This window comes from Anabrus simplex, chromosome 14, assembly GCF_040414725.1.
Source record: "Anabrus simplex isolate iqAnaSimp1 chromosome 14, ASM4041472v1, whole genome shotgun sequence".
Taxonomy (NCBI): domain Eukaryota; kingdom Metazoa; phylum Arthropoda; class Insecta; order Orthoptera; family Tettigoniidae; genus Anabrus; species Anabrus simplex.
Window position 1 is genome coordinate 23,110,491 of NC_090278.1, and position 13,945 is coordinate 23,124,435.

The 13,945-nt window shown below is 38.6% G+C and overlaps 2 protein-coding genes across 2 annotated transcripts in view; one reads left to right on the forward strand and one right to left on the reverse strand.

Moving 5' to 3' along the window:
- The window catches only part of LOC136885385 (gastrula zinc finger protein XlCGF57.1), a 49,079-nt gene extending 41,567 nt beyond the window's left edge, over window positions 1-7,512 (reverse strand). Inside the window, exon 1 of the mRNA XM_068230239.1 lies at window positions 7,451-7,512. Within this exon, the coding sequence (XP_068086340.1) occupies window positions 7,451-7,480 (30 nt within the window). The 5' untranslated portion in view covers window positions 7,481-7,512. The remainder of the gene's footprint in view (window positions 1-7,450) is intronic.
- Window positions 1-13,945, forward strand: part of LOC136885771 (gastrula zinc finger protein XlCGF57.1-like) — a 712,640-nt gene that overhangs the window by 609,210 nt on the left and 89,485 nt on the right. The window lies entirely within an intron of this gene.

Below are 13,945 nucleotides of genomic sequence, written 5' to 3' on the forward strand. Positions count from 1 at the left end.
ACAGCTACTAGCAAAATATCGTGGACCGGTCAAAACTGGCTATAGACAGCCAGGAACTGAATCCGGGCCTCTTACACTAATGACTAAAAGTATAAAAGACGTGAACCCAAAGTAGAGATCAGGTTAAACAGGATAAAAGATGAGAAACATTTCTTTTATTAGAACAAAGCAACAATTAGAGATAATATAGCAGCTTTTAAAGAAGAAAGAAATATTGTCGCAGCTCCAGATAAAACAAAAGTAATTCAACAACCCGTCAAACCTTCTCAAAAAGCATCCAACAATTTCCAAAGAGTCAGAATCTCTCAGAAAGAGGAGACATAAGGGAAACAGTAACTCACGTACATAGCCTTTGAACTATTCTAAAATACATACGAGTCTTTCGCCTCTTTAATAACCATCTCAAAATTCTTGCTTTTATCATATTCAACAGAGGCAAAGGCTTTTGGCTTTACATCGCACTGACACAGATAGGTCTTATGGCAACGATGGGATAGGAAAGGCCTAGGAATAGGAAGGAAGCGGCCGTGGGCTTCATTAAGGTACAGCCCCAGCATTTGCCTGGTGTGAAAATGGGAAACCAAGGAAAACCATCTTCAGGGCTGCTGACACTGGGATTCGAACCCACTATCTCCCGGATGCAAGCTCACAACCACGCGCCTCTAACCGCACGGCCAACTCGCCCGGTAAGGGGAATAACAACTGGTTCAGTTAATACCAGACAGTGGTACTTAAGGTTTGTTGCAAAACATTTTCATTAGAACAGAGCAACAATTAGAGATAATATAGCAGTTTTTAAAGAAGAAACAAATATTGTCGCTGCTCCAGATAAAACAAAAGTAATTCAACAACCCGTCAAACCTTCTCAAAAAGCATCCAACAATTTCCAAAGAGTCAGAATCTTTCAGAAATTAAAGTAGGAGAAGCAAAGCGGGTAGAAAAGAATAATTATAGAATATTAGGTTATAAGGAGGATAAAATGGTGTTGCCATGGTTACCAAAGCAAAATAAACATGAGTCAAAGACGATAATTTAGTATTAAAAACTTCATTTTTTGTCCGTATTGACTCAAGATTTTACAATGCTTAGTAAAGCTAAAGGTTCCACCTATTCAATACGTTATCGTAATGGTCTATTTAGAACATCACATATTTATTTAACTTATCATAAAATACATCTTTGGTACCGGTTTCGGCAATCCACTATGCCATCATCAGCCATTGAGTTTTTTATAGCAAGGAACATTCAAAAATTTAAAAATATGCAATAGCAAGTCCTATTCTTACATGAAAAACATTAAAAATATAGCTAAATAGCATAGGCCCATTGTACTATACAAATAACATGTCTTTTTTGAAAAATACAATATTATTTAGTGCATCTAAAATTATTTTATATATAATTGGCAAAGTCTATGATTTGGTATACCTTATGTACAATAGAATCATGTAAAATTGATAAAAGAATCTACTTTTTGCCATTTAACCAGTTTTTAAAACAACAAGTCCTATTTTACATGGAAAATATTAAAACTTGGCTAGTTAGTATTAACCCTTTTTTTTTTAAAATGTTATACAAGTAACATGTTTTGTTAAAAAATAAAGTATCTTTTTGTGCGTCTAGAATTGTTTTTTAGGTGCTTAAAAAGACTATGGTTTGATATAGTTGATACACAGGAAATTTGATGTTTCTATAAAAACCTCTGTCATTTTTAACACAGTTTCTTAGTTGTCATAATATGCGACTTATACTGTTTTAGATAATAAATACAGGTTCTTCTTCCTTAAAACTTATTGAAACAACAGTCTGTTTGACTATGTAAGTCCTGATGTGTTTTTTCTTGTTTGAGTATTGCTTCTAGTATTTTCCAATGTAAATAACTGTGTGGCTGAGGCCGAAACTATGGTTAAGATCTTGAATATTATTTTATGTGCCAGATGGAAATGGGCCGTAAATAGTGTTAATCTCGAACCAGTACGGACCTAAAAAGGAAATAGTGAAATGAGTATGAGTTATTGAGAACGATACGCGGTACTATAGAAAAGAATTGAAGATATGAAACTCACCTCAGGTTGAATGTAACAGCGTGCAGAGAGAGTGAGGAACAACTGCTGAATGTCTAACGCCAACCAGCCGGCTCAGCTGTAAGGCGGGGCGTATTATGTAGGGGAAGGGGACGCAGGAGAGGTTGCGTTCGCGTGTGCCTGTGTGTCAGGGGGGCGTGGACTTTGCCGGGGATAGTAGGCTAGCGCGCTACGTAATATTTTATATACGGATTGATTTTTAGGAATTTTTAAACTGTTAATTAATGAAATAAGCATGTCAAATAAAATTGTAGGTTTTTCCGAAATATCATTTAGATTGTAACTGGGATTATAATATTGATCTAAAGTAATGTAACATTGCTCTGTTAGGTCTAGGAGTGGGCCTTTATTTATTGTTTCGATGATGTCCAAGTCCTTGTTGATACCGTAAAAATTGTGTTTGTATTCCTGTATGTGCTGACCTATTGCCAAAAATTTTCTATATTTTATGGCATTGACATGTTCATTGTATCTGATATTAAATGATCTCCCAGTCTGTCCAAGGTAAACACTGGTACAGTCGTTGCAATGAAACCTATATACACCTGATCTATCGAATGGGTTTTGTATATTAACCGATTTTGAGTTGTAAAAAATATCTAAATTTCTATTATTGGTTTTGAAGGCAATATTGACATTTCTTTTTTTTAAAATATTGGTTAAACGGAAAATGTCAGAGTTAAAAGTAAAAGTAGCATATGTTTTTGTTTTGGGTGTTTCTTTTTGTAATTTAGTATTGGGTTGATGTTTAAATTTATTTATTATGCGTTCTATAAAACATTTGTTGAAGCCATTATAAGATGCGATTTTGCGTATAGTGTTGAGTTCTTTTTTACGTTCTATATTGGACATGGGTACATTAAATGCTCTCTGTATTAAATTATTGTATGTAGCTCTTTTATGACTAGGAGGATGTTCAGAATCGTGTTTGATGGTCGTGGCTGTATGTGTCGGTTTTCTGTATATTTTGTATTCAAAAGAGGATGGGCGCCTGGTAATAGTTAGGTCTAAAAAATTTAGGGTTTTATTGCTCTCAGATTCTATTGTGAATTGTTTTTCATGTAAGAATAGGACTTGCTATTGCATATTTTTAAATTTTTGAATGTTCCTTGCTATAAAAAACTCAATGGCTGATGATGGCATAGTGGATTGCCGAAACCGGTACCAAAGATGTATTTTATGATAAGTTAAATAAATATGTGATGTTCTAAATAGACCATTACGATAACGTATTGAATAGGTGGAACCTTTAGCTTTACTAAGCATTGTAAAATACAAAGACGATAAGTTGAATAGAAAATAAGATCACGAAATAGGTAAATAAAATGGCTGAGCAAGCCAGAAACATCAATAAGATAATCAAATAATAATAATAATAAAGCTAAAGGCAAACATTCATAAGGCACTGAAAAATAACACCGATCCGACAATCACACAACGCACATGCACATATACACATAGAGACCAAATGTGGAAAGTAGAATACAATGTAGTATCAAGGCACGGTACGATAATGACCATAACAGCATCATAAAAGTCAGTCGATGACTTATGAGCTTGATCTGAGAGTACAGATCTGATTATCTGGGTGGCCGCTTTACAACGTATAAGCTATGATACATATTCATATTGCATGAAATGGTGAACATGAATTGTACAGCATTAGCGTTTCAAACATATTACACAACACGTGCTCAAGCCAGACATCACAGTCGAAGAGGATGTGAACAGGTCTCAAATGTAAAAGAATCCACAAACAACCACATAGCGCGTGCGCGCAAGCACACACACACATACACACCCCTATCAAAAAGGATCAGTGTTACCTTTCATCCCTACTTAGGAACAAATATATATCAAGTAAACATAAAGAAAAAGGAAAGACACAAAAATAAATAAACAAATATAAAGAACAAAATACAGAACAGGGATCACATATTACACTAACCTAGCATAACTGTGGCAAGCAAAGGAAAAGGAAATTTAAACAAATACCTGGAGTTCGAAGGATAAGAATCCAAACATATTAAGTAATCATATACGTTGACTCAAAGCAAAGAGTCACATAGGGAAAATCATAAATCTTTTTGTAGTACCATTTAAAAGATACGAGAATCATCTTGTAGCCTTGCATCTTCATCTTTTTTTTTTTACCCAAGCCTTCTTCTTATCTTATAGTCAGAGAACATACAAAACAAGTTTTATACTGAAAGAAATGCTTTGGCAATTCATAATTACATGCGGTGCCATCTGTCTCATCGGGAAGAAGTAGACATCAATTTAGAGAACATTTACCATTTCCAATTAACTGAGTTATGACGTCAATATCAGAGAATAAAATATGAAGACAATTAGGTGTGGGTGTGGCATAGGTGTCAATCCTTAGACTAAATGCCTGTACAATGTTTAAACTAAGTGTATAGTTCTGAAGATAACTTCCTTTGCATCATATACCAGCTGTTCTTTGAATAAATTAAACATCTCTAATCTTATAGGATGTAATTTTAATATGATACAAACTTTTAATATTACATTTTTCAGTATTGGTGTACTTTTAGAATATTTTAACTTTGTACATATCTTGCCTACAATGGTACCTTGATTCCAGCTTAATCAAGAGCTTTAAGCTGATGATGTTCTCTAAGAAGAACAAAACTTATACTTGTAATATAAAAAATAAACATTGTGAACTTGTATGGATGAAACTTTTTTTGTAATTTAACAAGCCCAATACAGAACCCCACAACGAGTTTTATAAATTGTAAGCATACCCTCTCAGCTGTCAGCACCAAGCAAGTTAGCTGTACGGTTAGGGGCGGCGCGCAGCTGTAAGCTTGCATTCGGGAGATAGTGGGTTTGAATCCCACTGTTGGCAGCCAGCAAGATGGTTTTCTGTTGTTTGCCATTTTCACACCAGATAGATGGTGGGGCTGTACCTTAATATAGACCATGACTGCTTTCTCGCCACTTTCACCCCTTTCCTATCGTATTATCGCTATAAGACCTACCTGAAATAAAATGGCATATGGTTTTTAGTGCCAGGAGTGTCAAAGGACATGTTCGGCTCACGTGGTACAGATCTTTTTGACGCCCATGTACGACCTGCACGACTCCATGTGAAATTTTGATAACGAGGAGGTGAGGGTGAAAACTAGTGGCAGTACATAGTATACTCCTGCGGAATAACAACAAGGCTTAACACTGTTATTCGACGCAAGAATCGCCATCAACAGCATCATATGTCTTGACTATTCGTGAACAGTGAGGAGAGGTTTGGAATTGAATCGCAGGCTTTTAGCATCCAATCAAGTGATTAGAAATTGTACACCACCACCTCTTGTACTCCACTGGCCTCCATTCTGAAGAGAACATATTTTCTACCAACAGGACTCCAACAAGCTAACCACAGTGTCAGACCATACAGACTAGACATCTTAACAATCACGGCCAACAGGCAGACTAAAATGTACGAAATATGGCACTAACCATGTTTTTGAGGGAAAAATAATTTTTGAGAGGCCATTTTTAAGAGTGATAAAGTTATTGGATTTACGTTCCCACTAACTACTGTACTTTTAGGGTCTATTGGGGACTCCAAGATGCTAGAATTTAGTTCCGCAGTAGTTCTTTTATGTGCGAGTAAAACTTCTGACATTAGGCTGACATATTTGAGCTCCTTCAAATACCACCGGACTGAGCCAGGATCGAACCTGCCAAGTTTGGGTCAGAAGGCCAGTGCCTCAACCATCTGAACCACACAGCCTGGCAAGCCATTTTAACAGGGTGAAATACATTCCTGCTACACTTGTAAGTTCTAATGTAATAAATTTGCATGAAAAGAATAATAACCCAGAAAATAGTATCTTCAATGAAAATTATCCCTGAAGGTGTGTTAGATCTTTGAATTTCTAAATGTGGTTTATTATTGCCCCAGTTGATGAACTAACAAGGAAACCTTTTCTTCTGCTAATCTCTGATCTGATTGATATTTGGTACGACGACTTCAGTAGGAATGTTTTATTCAGCATTATCAACATTACATGCCCAGTCGTATATTTAGCACCTGTTTTGGGGAGTCAGTATTTGCTCATTTAAACACCACATAGACAGGAGCAGTGGCGGGGCAGCTGGCTGGTTCATGTGTGATCCTCTCACTTCTCTCTCACATCCACACATTACTTTCCTAACCTCGGCAATCTATGGCGCTGTACGGTGAATGGGAGAGCGCGGTCTACCGTATGTAAACAATGAAACACTACCGCGTAAGGAAAACAACTATTATTGCCATAGAAAACTTTTTAATGATAGATTAATGTCCCATTAACATATCGAAGGTTTTCTACAATGTAACAATAGGAAAGTGTTACAATTGGGAAAGAAGCAGCCCTGAGAGAGAGAGAGAGACAGCTGGCCGGCCAGCCCGCCTGTACCTGCATCCCGCCGCTACTCCTGTCTATGCAGTGCTTAAATGAACAAACACTGAAACTCCAAAACAGGTACTAAATATAAGTCTCGGCATCTAATGTTGATATGGCAGAATATAGCATTCCTGCTGAAGTCGTGATGCCAAATCTCAATCAGATCTGAGATTAGCAGACGGAAGTGTTTCCTTGTAAGTAAGGAGAATATTATGAATTTATTTTGCCCTAGTTGGCGTTAAATGTTTGATTATCTTCGGCCAAACTGTTTGATATACACATACAAAATGGGCCTTAAAACAGGAAGGTTTAACATTCAGGAGCTGTTTACAAGTATCAATACACTTAATGTAGTCAGCATTCTTGAAGCATACGAATTGAAAGCGAATATTGCTATTTTCATAAACCTGTCTAGCAACGGTTTGAGCAAACACTGCAATTTCATGGAGGAAGAGCCTACCTTGACAACTCCAGCAACAAGCGACAAGCGAGCCTATGTTATCAAGATAAATTACTTACTGTCCACTTCAACCAAAAACCATACAATTAATTCGTGTACTTCTCAGAATAACTGATAAAATATCTACAATTCAGGACTTAAATAAATTAAGGAACAAACAAAGGCTAAAATTCGAAGGAACCAGATGTGTAAAATAAATACTTACGAACCTATTTCCAATATGCACAACAAGGTACTGAATTTGAAATCATTCAAAAATATCAAAGCTGGAATCAAATATGAAATAATTGGACAATAAAAATATGTATAACTAGAATATTTCACTTGTAGCTGTTCATATTGTAAGTACACGAAAATAAAATAAAAACAGATATTTACGTACGCAGGGACAATGTGCGACAATACTAAAAAACTCTCTACATAAACTAATAGACATCAACTGGGTGAAGACAGCGAACGTATCAGCATATATTATTATTCATTAATACCTCAGGAGGACATATCTTGCATTCTTGCATTCACGAAAATAACTCTTCGGACAGGATAGCTTTTAAGGGCTGAAAGTTTCAATCACTCACAAGTGTTACACTTTTGTTTTTAATGCTAATAACGTCTCATTGATCCTGTACTGTTGAGCGTGGCCAGGTAATAGAATTATATCCTCATTTTCGCACAAAGGTACCACCGGCTAGGTACATTAACACCAAATAGAAAAGCATTCGGACATACGGTCCCGTAACGGGATTCAACGTGCCTGCACGTCTAAATCTTTATTGGAGATGATCCCAACAGGTTTAACATATTGCCTGCAACAAAACATTTTTTAAATATTTATTTAATACATATTGAATCACTACTTCACTGACGACGTACTGCACTTATAAGTTTTGCAGATATCTTTTATTGCACTTCAAGGAAACTTCATCACAGAAGAACAAATGCTGATAATCGAGAATGTTTTTTATTTTCCAGTCACCTTAAAACAGAATGTCGTAAAACTCCCAAAATAAAAGGAAAAATTGATTGTACTGGTTTTATATATGCCGGTCCTACTAACTACTTTTACGATTTTCGGAGACGCCGAGGTGCTGGAATTTGGTCCTGTGGAAGTTCTTTTACATGCCCATATATCTGCCGACACGAGGCTGACGTATTTGAGCACCTTCAAATACCATCGGGTTTAGTCAGCCACTCACTCAGCCCGATTATTATTATTATTATTATTATTATTATTATTATTATTATTATTATTATTATTATTATTAATTCGTTTATCCCCCAGGGTCGGTTTTTTCATCGGAATCGGCGGCGGGCCCCACCTCTACCGCCTCAAGGGCAGTAAGACTTTGGGTCGGGGGTTACAATTGGGAGGAAGAGCAGTACGGTAGCTCGCCCAGGCGGAATTACCTGCTATGCTGAACAAGGGCCTTGTGGGGGAGGGGGAGATCGGAAGAGATAGACAAGGGAGAGGAAAGGAAGCGGCCGTGGGCTTAATTAATGGAAATATCCACTTGGTATGAAAATGGGAAACCAATGAAAACTATTTTCAGGGCTGCTGACAGTGGGGTTCGAACCCATTATCTCCTGAACGAAAGTGGACAGCTGCATCACTCAAACCATGTAGCCTCTCGCCCGGTATTTTTTTTTTCTTTTTCTTTTTGATTCGTCATGTCTAGAGGCATGATTTTTTCGCATTAACGATAAACGCGACAAAAAATATTTTGAAGCGATTTTGCGATATCTTTACGAATCATATGTTACTGGTTAAGAAGATATGGATATTATGTTCGCGAATTAAAGCGATAATGCCATTTTAAAGCGAAATTCAATTATTTCGCGATAAGCGCGATATTACAGCGTAATCTGTAGTGAATAACGAACTTGACATTTTGTTCCAAGATTTTGTATGCAAAGAAAAGGAAGAGCGAAAAAAAGATTCATCAACAGGAAAGAAATATGTGTGTACAGACATTTCAAGTTGACGCCATCTGGCTGTCTGCTCGTCAATTTCGACGTTCCGTTTTACTCTAGGCCCACTAGATGGCAGCCAACGGCCGTAGCCGTGTTGAAACACCGGATCCCGTGAGATCTCCGAAGTTAAGCAACATTTGGCGTGGTCAGGAGTTGGATGGGTTGCCACGCACTGTTGGTGGGAGTAAGGGAATGGAGAAGCGGAAAGGAACTGGCCACCCTACCGCACGTAAACTCCGGCCCAGGAACATCTCTGCGGAGGTTCGGACCTGCCTTCGGGCAGAATAACCCTTACCTTACCTACTAGATGGCAGACCGAGTAAACCGAAACTCTCTTGGCCGTTTATGGCTGAGATTTAATTAATGTTGTCCGGTAAACACCAAATGTGTCACCAGATATATTTTACATGCCGACACCGTACAATATGGAGTGTCGAATGGACTTTTCTCCGCCCTTCAAAAATCCGACTACCTCTGCCGGGTTTGAACCCGCTATCTTGGGATGCGGAGGCCGACACTCCACCACTGGTCCACAGAGCCAGCTAGCAATTTATGAAAGGTGTTGTAGATATTACAAGTAAACTAAATCTTAAACTAAGTGGTAAATGGAAGGTGTCGAGACAAGTGGACAGATGCAATTATCCAGGAGATTTACAGCAAATATTCAGATGCTATACAATCATCCCCTGTTTAGACTCTCTAGTCACATCCCTAGAACGCCGCCTCTCTCATGCAACAATACATGGTACTCCATCCAGAAATGATGAACAAGCTTTTCCACTAACGATTGCCGGCACCTAAATCATTTGAGATTGATCACGGAATTGTATTCCATCGAAAACATCCTTGCAGAAGGTCAAAAATGGTGTGAAGTGTGGAAAAGCAACATGAGAAGACATTTACGAACTATTATTCCCAGTTCTACCGCGCAGTGCTTTCTGTTACAACATTTATCAATTTCCCCCAAGTGAAATAGTGGCTCCGAACAACGATGTGCGAAGAACGCCTAAATGTCTTGTGTCTACATTGCGTTAATCGTAAGAGGGTGAACATAGAGAACACAAACTAGTTTGCAGCCTCGTCGAATTGGGAACATGCATCATTTTCAAAAATATTTTTTTTGAAAAGTACACCAATGAAATAGTACGTAAACTTATTACATTGTGGTATGTTGCCTTGTTTTTTACCATTAAAAAATTATTTAATAGTGCCTTTCCGCAAGGCGAGTGAAACGGCCTCTGACGTAAGCGGCGCGCTGTGACGTCACGATCCAGTACCGCATGGAGCTCTACCAGCCGTTGTGCATCAGCCGTTGCTAAAAGCCGATTGTTTAATATTCATGATCGCGAATAACTTCGAAATGACAGAAGAAAGGTTCAAAACAGCACAGTCAGACAATCTACCATGTGACTTTTGTGGCCGCAGAAATTAGCGGATAACAAGCAAGTTTGTAAGTGGCGTCTTTTATATATGTGCATTGTAGTGTAACCCATAGTATTAGGATAACAACGAACCTGGATAGATATCACATCACTTTCAATATTTCCTTCTAGACTGATTCCCCTATTAAAGAATAACATTACATTTTTGGGCTTTCAGCATTAGTAAAGTAAGAAATCGGATTTCAGCACTAACATAAACATATAGGTAGCATTATAGTACTAGTCCGCTTCTGTGGTGTAGTGGTTAATGTGTGCCACTTCCGGAGGCCCCGTTTCGATTCCCGGCTCTGCCATGAAAGTTGAAAACAAATAGTACGAGGGCTGGAACGGGTTCTACTCAGCCTCGGGAGGTCAACTGAGTAGAAGGGTTTCGAATCCCACCTCAGCCATCCTCGAAGTGGTTTTTCGTATTTTCCTACTTCTCCTCCAGGCACCTAAGGCCACGGCCGTTTCCTTCCCTCTTCCTTGTCTATCCCTTCCGATCCTCCCATCCTCCAACAAGGCCCCTGTTGAGCATAACAGGTGAGGCCGCCTGGGCGAGGTAATGGCCCTCCTCACCAGTTTCATCACCATACTCAAAGTCTCACGTTCCAGGACACTGCCCTTGAAGTGGTAGAGGTGAAATCCCTCGCTGAGTCCGAGAGAAAACCAACCCTGACGGATAAACTGATTAAGAAAGAAAGAAAGAAGGAAAGAAAGAAAGATCATAGTACTGTAGGTCTATAACCTATCATTTCTAAAAAAATATATATTTATGGTTGGGGCAACTGGCCTACCCACTTCCGGGGCCCATGAAAGAGAATTAAATATCTTTGTGGAGGGGAAAAGTTAAACATGATAAAGATAAATATGACTTCATCTAGTTTTCACAAGTTGGGCTGAGTGGTTCAGACGGTTGAGGTGCTGGCCTTCTGACCCCAACTTGGCAGGTTCGATCCTGGTTCAGTCCGGTGGTAGTTGAAGGTGCTCAAATACGTCAGCCTCGTGTCGGTAGATTTACTGGCACGTAAAAGAACTCCTGCAGGACTAAATTCCTGCACATCGGCGTCTCCGAAAATCGTAGAAGTAGTTAGTGGGGCGTGAAGCCAATAACATTAATTACATTTGGCTTTTAACAAGCTGAGCATATCAGGAAAGAAAAGTGTCCTGGTGACATTTTAGTCGCTCAATACAGGAATGTCTTTGGGTGCTGTCACTTTTACTTTTTTTTTTGTTTTTTTGTTTTTGCTGTTTGCTTTACGTCACACCGTCACATATAGGTCTTATGGCGACGATGGGACAGGAAAGGCCTAGGAATGGGAACAAAGCGGCCGTGGCCTTAGGTACAGCCTCAGCATTTGCCTGGTGTGAAAATGGGAAACCACGGAAAACCATCTTCAGGGCTGCCAGCAGTGGGGTTCAAAACCTTCTATCTCCCGGATGCGAGCTCACAGCTGCGCGCTCCTAACCGCACGGCCAACTCGTGCGGTATTTTTACCCTTCGGTTTATTGACTTGGCTTGTATAACCTAAAACTTAGGCTAAGTTGGATAATATTTTAAACACCTACATCACTATTTTCACCTGTGTGCAATTATGTTATTTATTTCATTAATATAATGATAATTATTATAATTGAGCATTGTTAACTTATAAGACCCCAACAAACAAGCATTGGTTTTGTGTAGAGTTATACATTTGTTAAATTCACGTTGTTTCCTTTCATGATGTACACGCCTATTCTTTGTTACATTATAGAGTATTTAGATATAGCCTAAATTTCTTTACCAATTAAGCTCTTCAATAAAGACATACATAACTGCCCCATGCCAAGATATATTGGTAGAATTAGAGCTGTCAAAATGGTTCATAACCCCTTTGATTTATTATCTTGACATGGATCACCCAAAACATAGGTTAGGTTTGGAGAATACTTTAATAATCAGCATTATTTAATGCACTGTTTATTACTTTCATATTCCAAGATGTAATTGAAGCATTTAAATAAAGCATCATACATTAAAATTTAAAGTTTTACCACTAGAACAGCTGACATGGAAAAATTATTTGAAAATTCAAACAAATTCATCTTACGTTAAAATCTTAAAAAAAATAAACTGTGGACTTTTCCGATATATCATCAGCATTTTTTCGGCTCGCCAAAATCCATTTCTCCCTAGTTTTAGAGTCTTTGGAACATGTATAAACAATTTGTTTGGTATGGTATGCGATGTACTAGTGCACATCGGAACTCTACACCATTTATAAGTTTTCTGCCTCACTGTCTGCGCAGGATTCATTTTAAGTCTAAAATATACCACTCAGATTATTATCCGATGTATAGACCTCGAATTTAATCATACTAGACACTAACGTAAAGTAGAAATACGCGAAGTGTATCCTGCTTCTCACAGCGCACTATGTGTTATTTCGTCTGCTAATTCAGTCAACCTGTACGATGACGTCAGACCAATGAGATCGCGTACTTTCGTGACGTGACATTTTCGTAGATTTTTATCATGTTTGGATTTATTATTTGTACATTCTGATCACATTTTTGAATACTGCACGAAATTTTGAATCAGATTAGCATATTTTTAATTAAAACCCCGGAGCATGCATGTTCCCTATTCAGCTCGCGTTCTTAAGTGCGGGCTGGGAAAATAAGTAAATATTTACCAGGTGTGTGCATAAGTTTCTGTCGGTTTTTTGTGGTAAAGGAAACACGTAATTTTCAAGAGAAATTCATTTTTTTTAAATTCAAAACACCGGCCACCGGTGAATATTGAATTTTCACGACCGCATTGTAATCGAAACAGACTTTCAACGTATTAGGTCGTGTTACGTACATGTAGTACGTGTTGCAGAGATGTTAAGTACAGAACATAAATGGCCAGCCGGACACCAGTGGGATCCAAACCCACAACCTCCCGATTTCGCAGAGCAACCGACACGTACTACATGTACGTAACACGACCTAATACGTTGAAAGTCTGTTTCGATTACCGGCCACCGGCTTCTGCAAACTTCGACCATCTTTCAGGTAAGTTATGAATACCATGTCAGAAAAACAGCTTGTCTTTTGCAGCAAACCATTCGTCAAGCCATTTTCCAACTTCCTCGAAATTGCTGAAGTGCTGCTCTGCGAGTGCATGGCATGCCCCATTGATGCGAGCAGGTGATAGTCAGATGGCGCCAGATCGGGGCCGTACGGCGGGTGCGGGAGAATGCCCCATCCAAGCGATTTCAAGGTGTCTTTCACTGGTTTTGCTGTGTGAGACGGCGCATTGTCGTGAAAAGAAATCACTCTGCCATCTCTTCTGGCTCATTCAGGCCGTCTTTCGATCAATGCGTGATTTAAATTAATCATTTGTTGACGATAGCGTTGTGCTACAAGAGTTCATAATACACAATACCGCTCTGGTCCCACCAGATACAAAGCATGGTCTTCTTGCCAAAGTGATTTGGCCTTGGTGTTGAAGGACCGGCTTCGCCAGGTCACAGCCACGATTTCCTCCGCTTCAGGTTTTCAAAATAGGGCCTACATCCATTTTTCGTCACCCGTCACAATCATCATCATCATCATCATCAT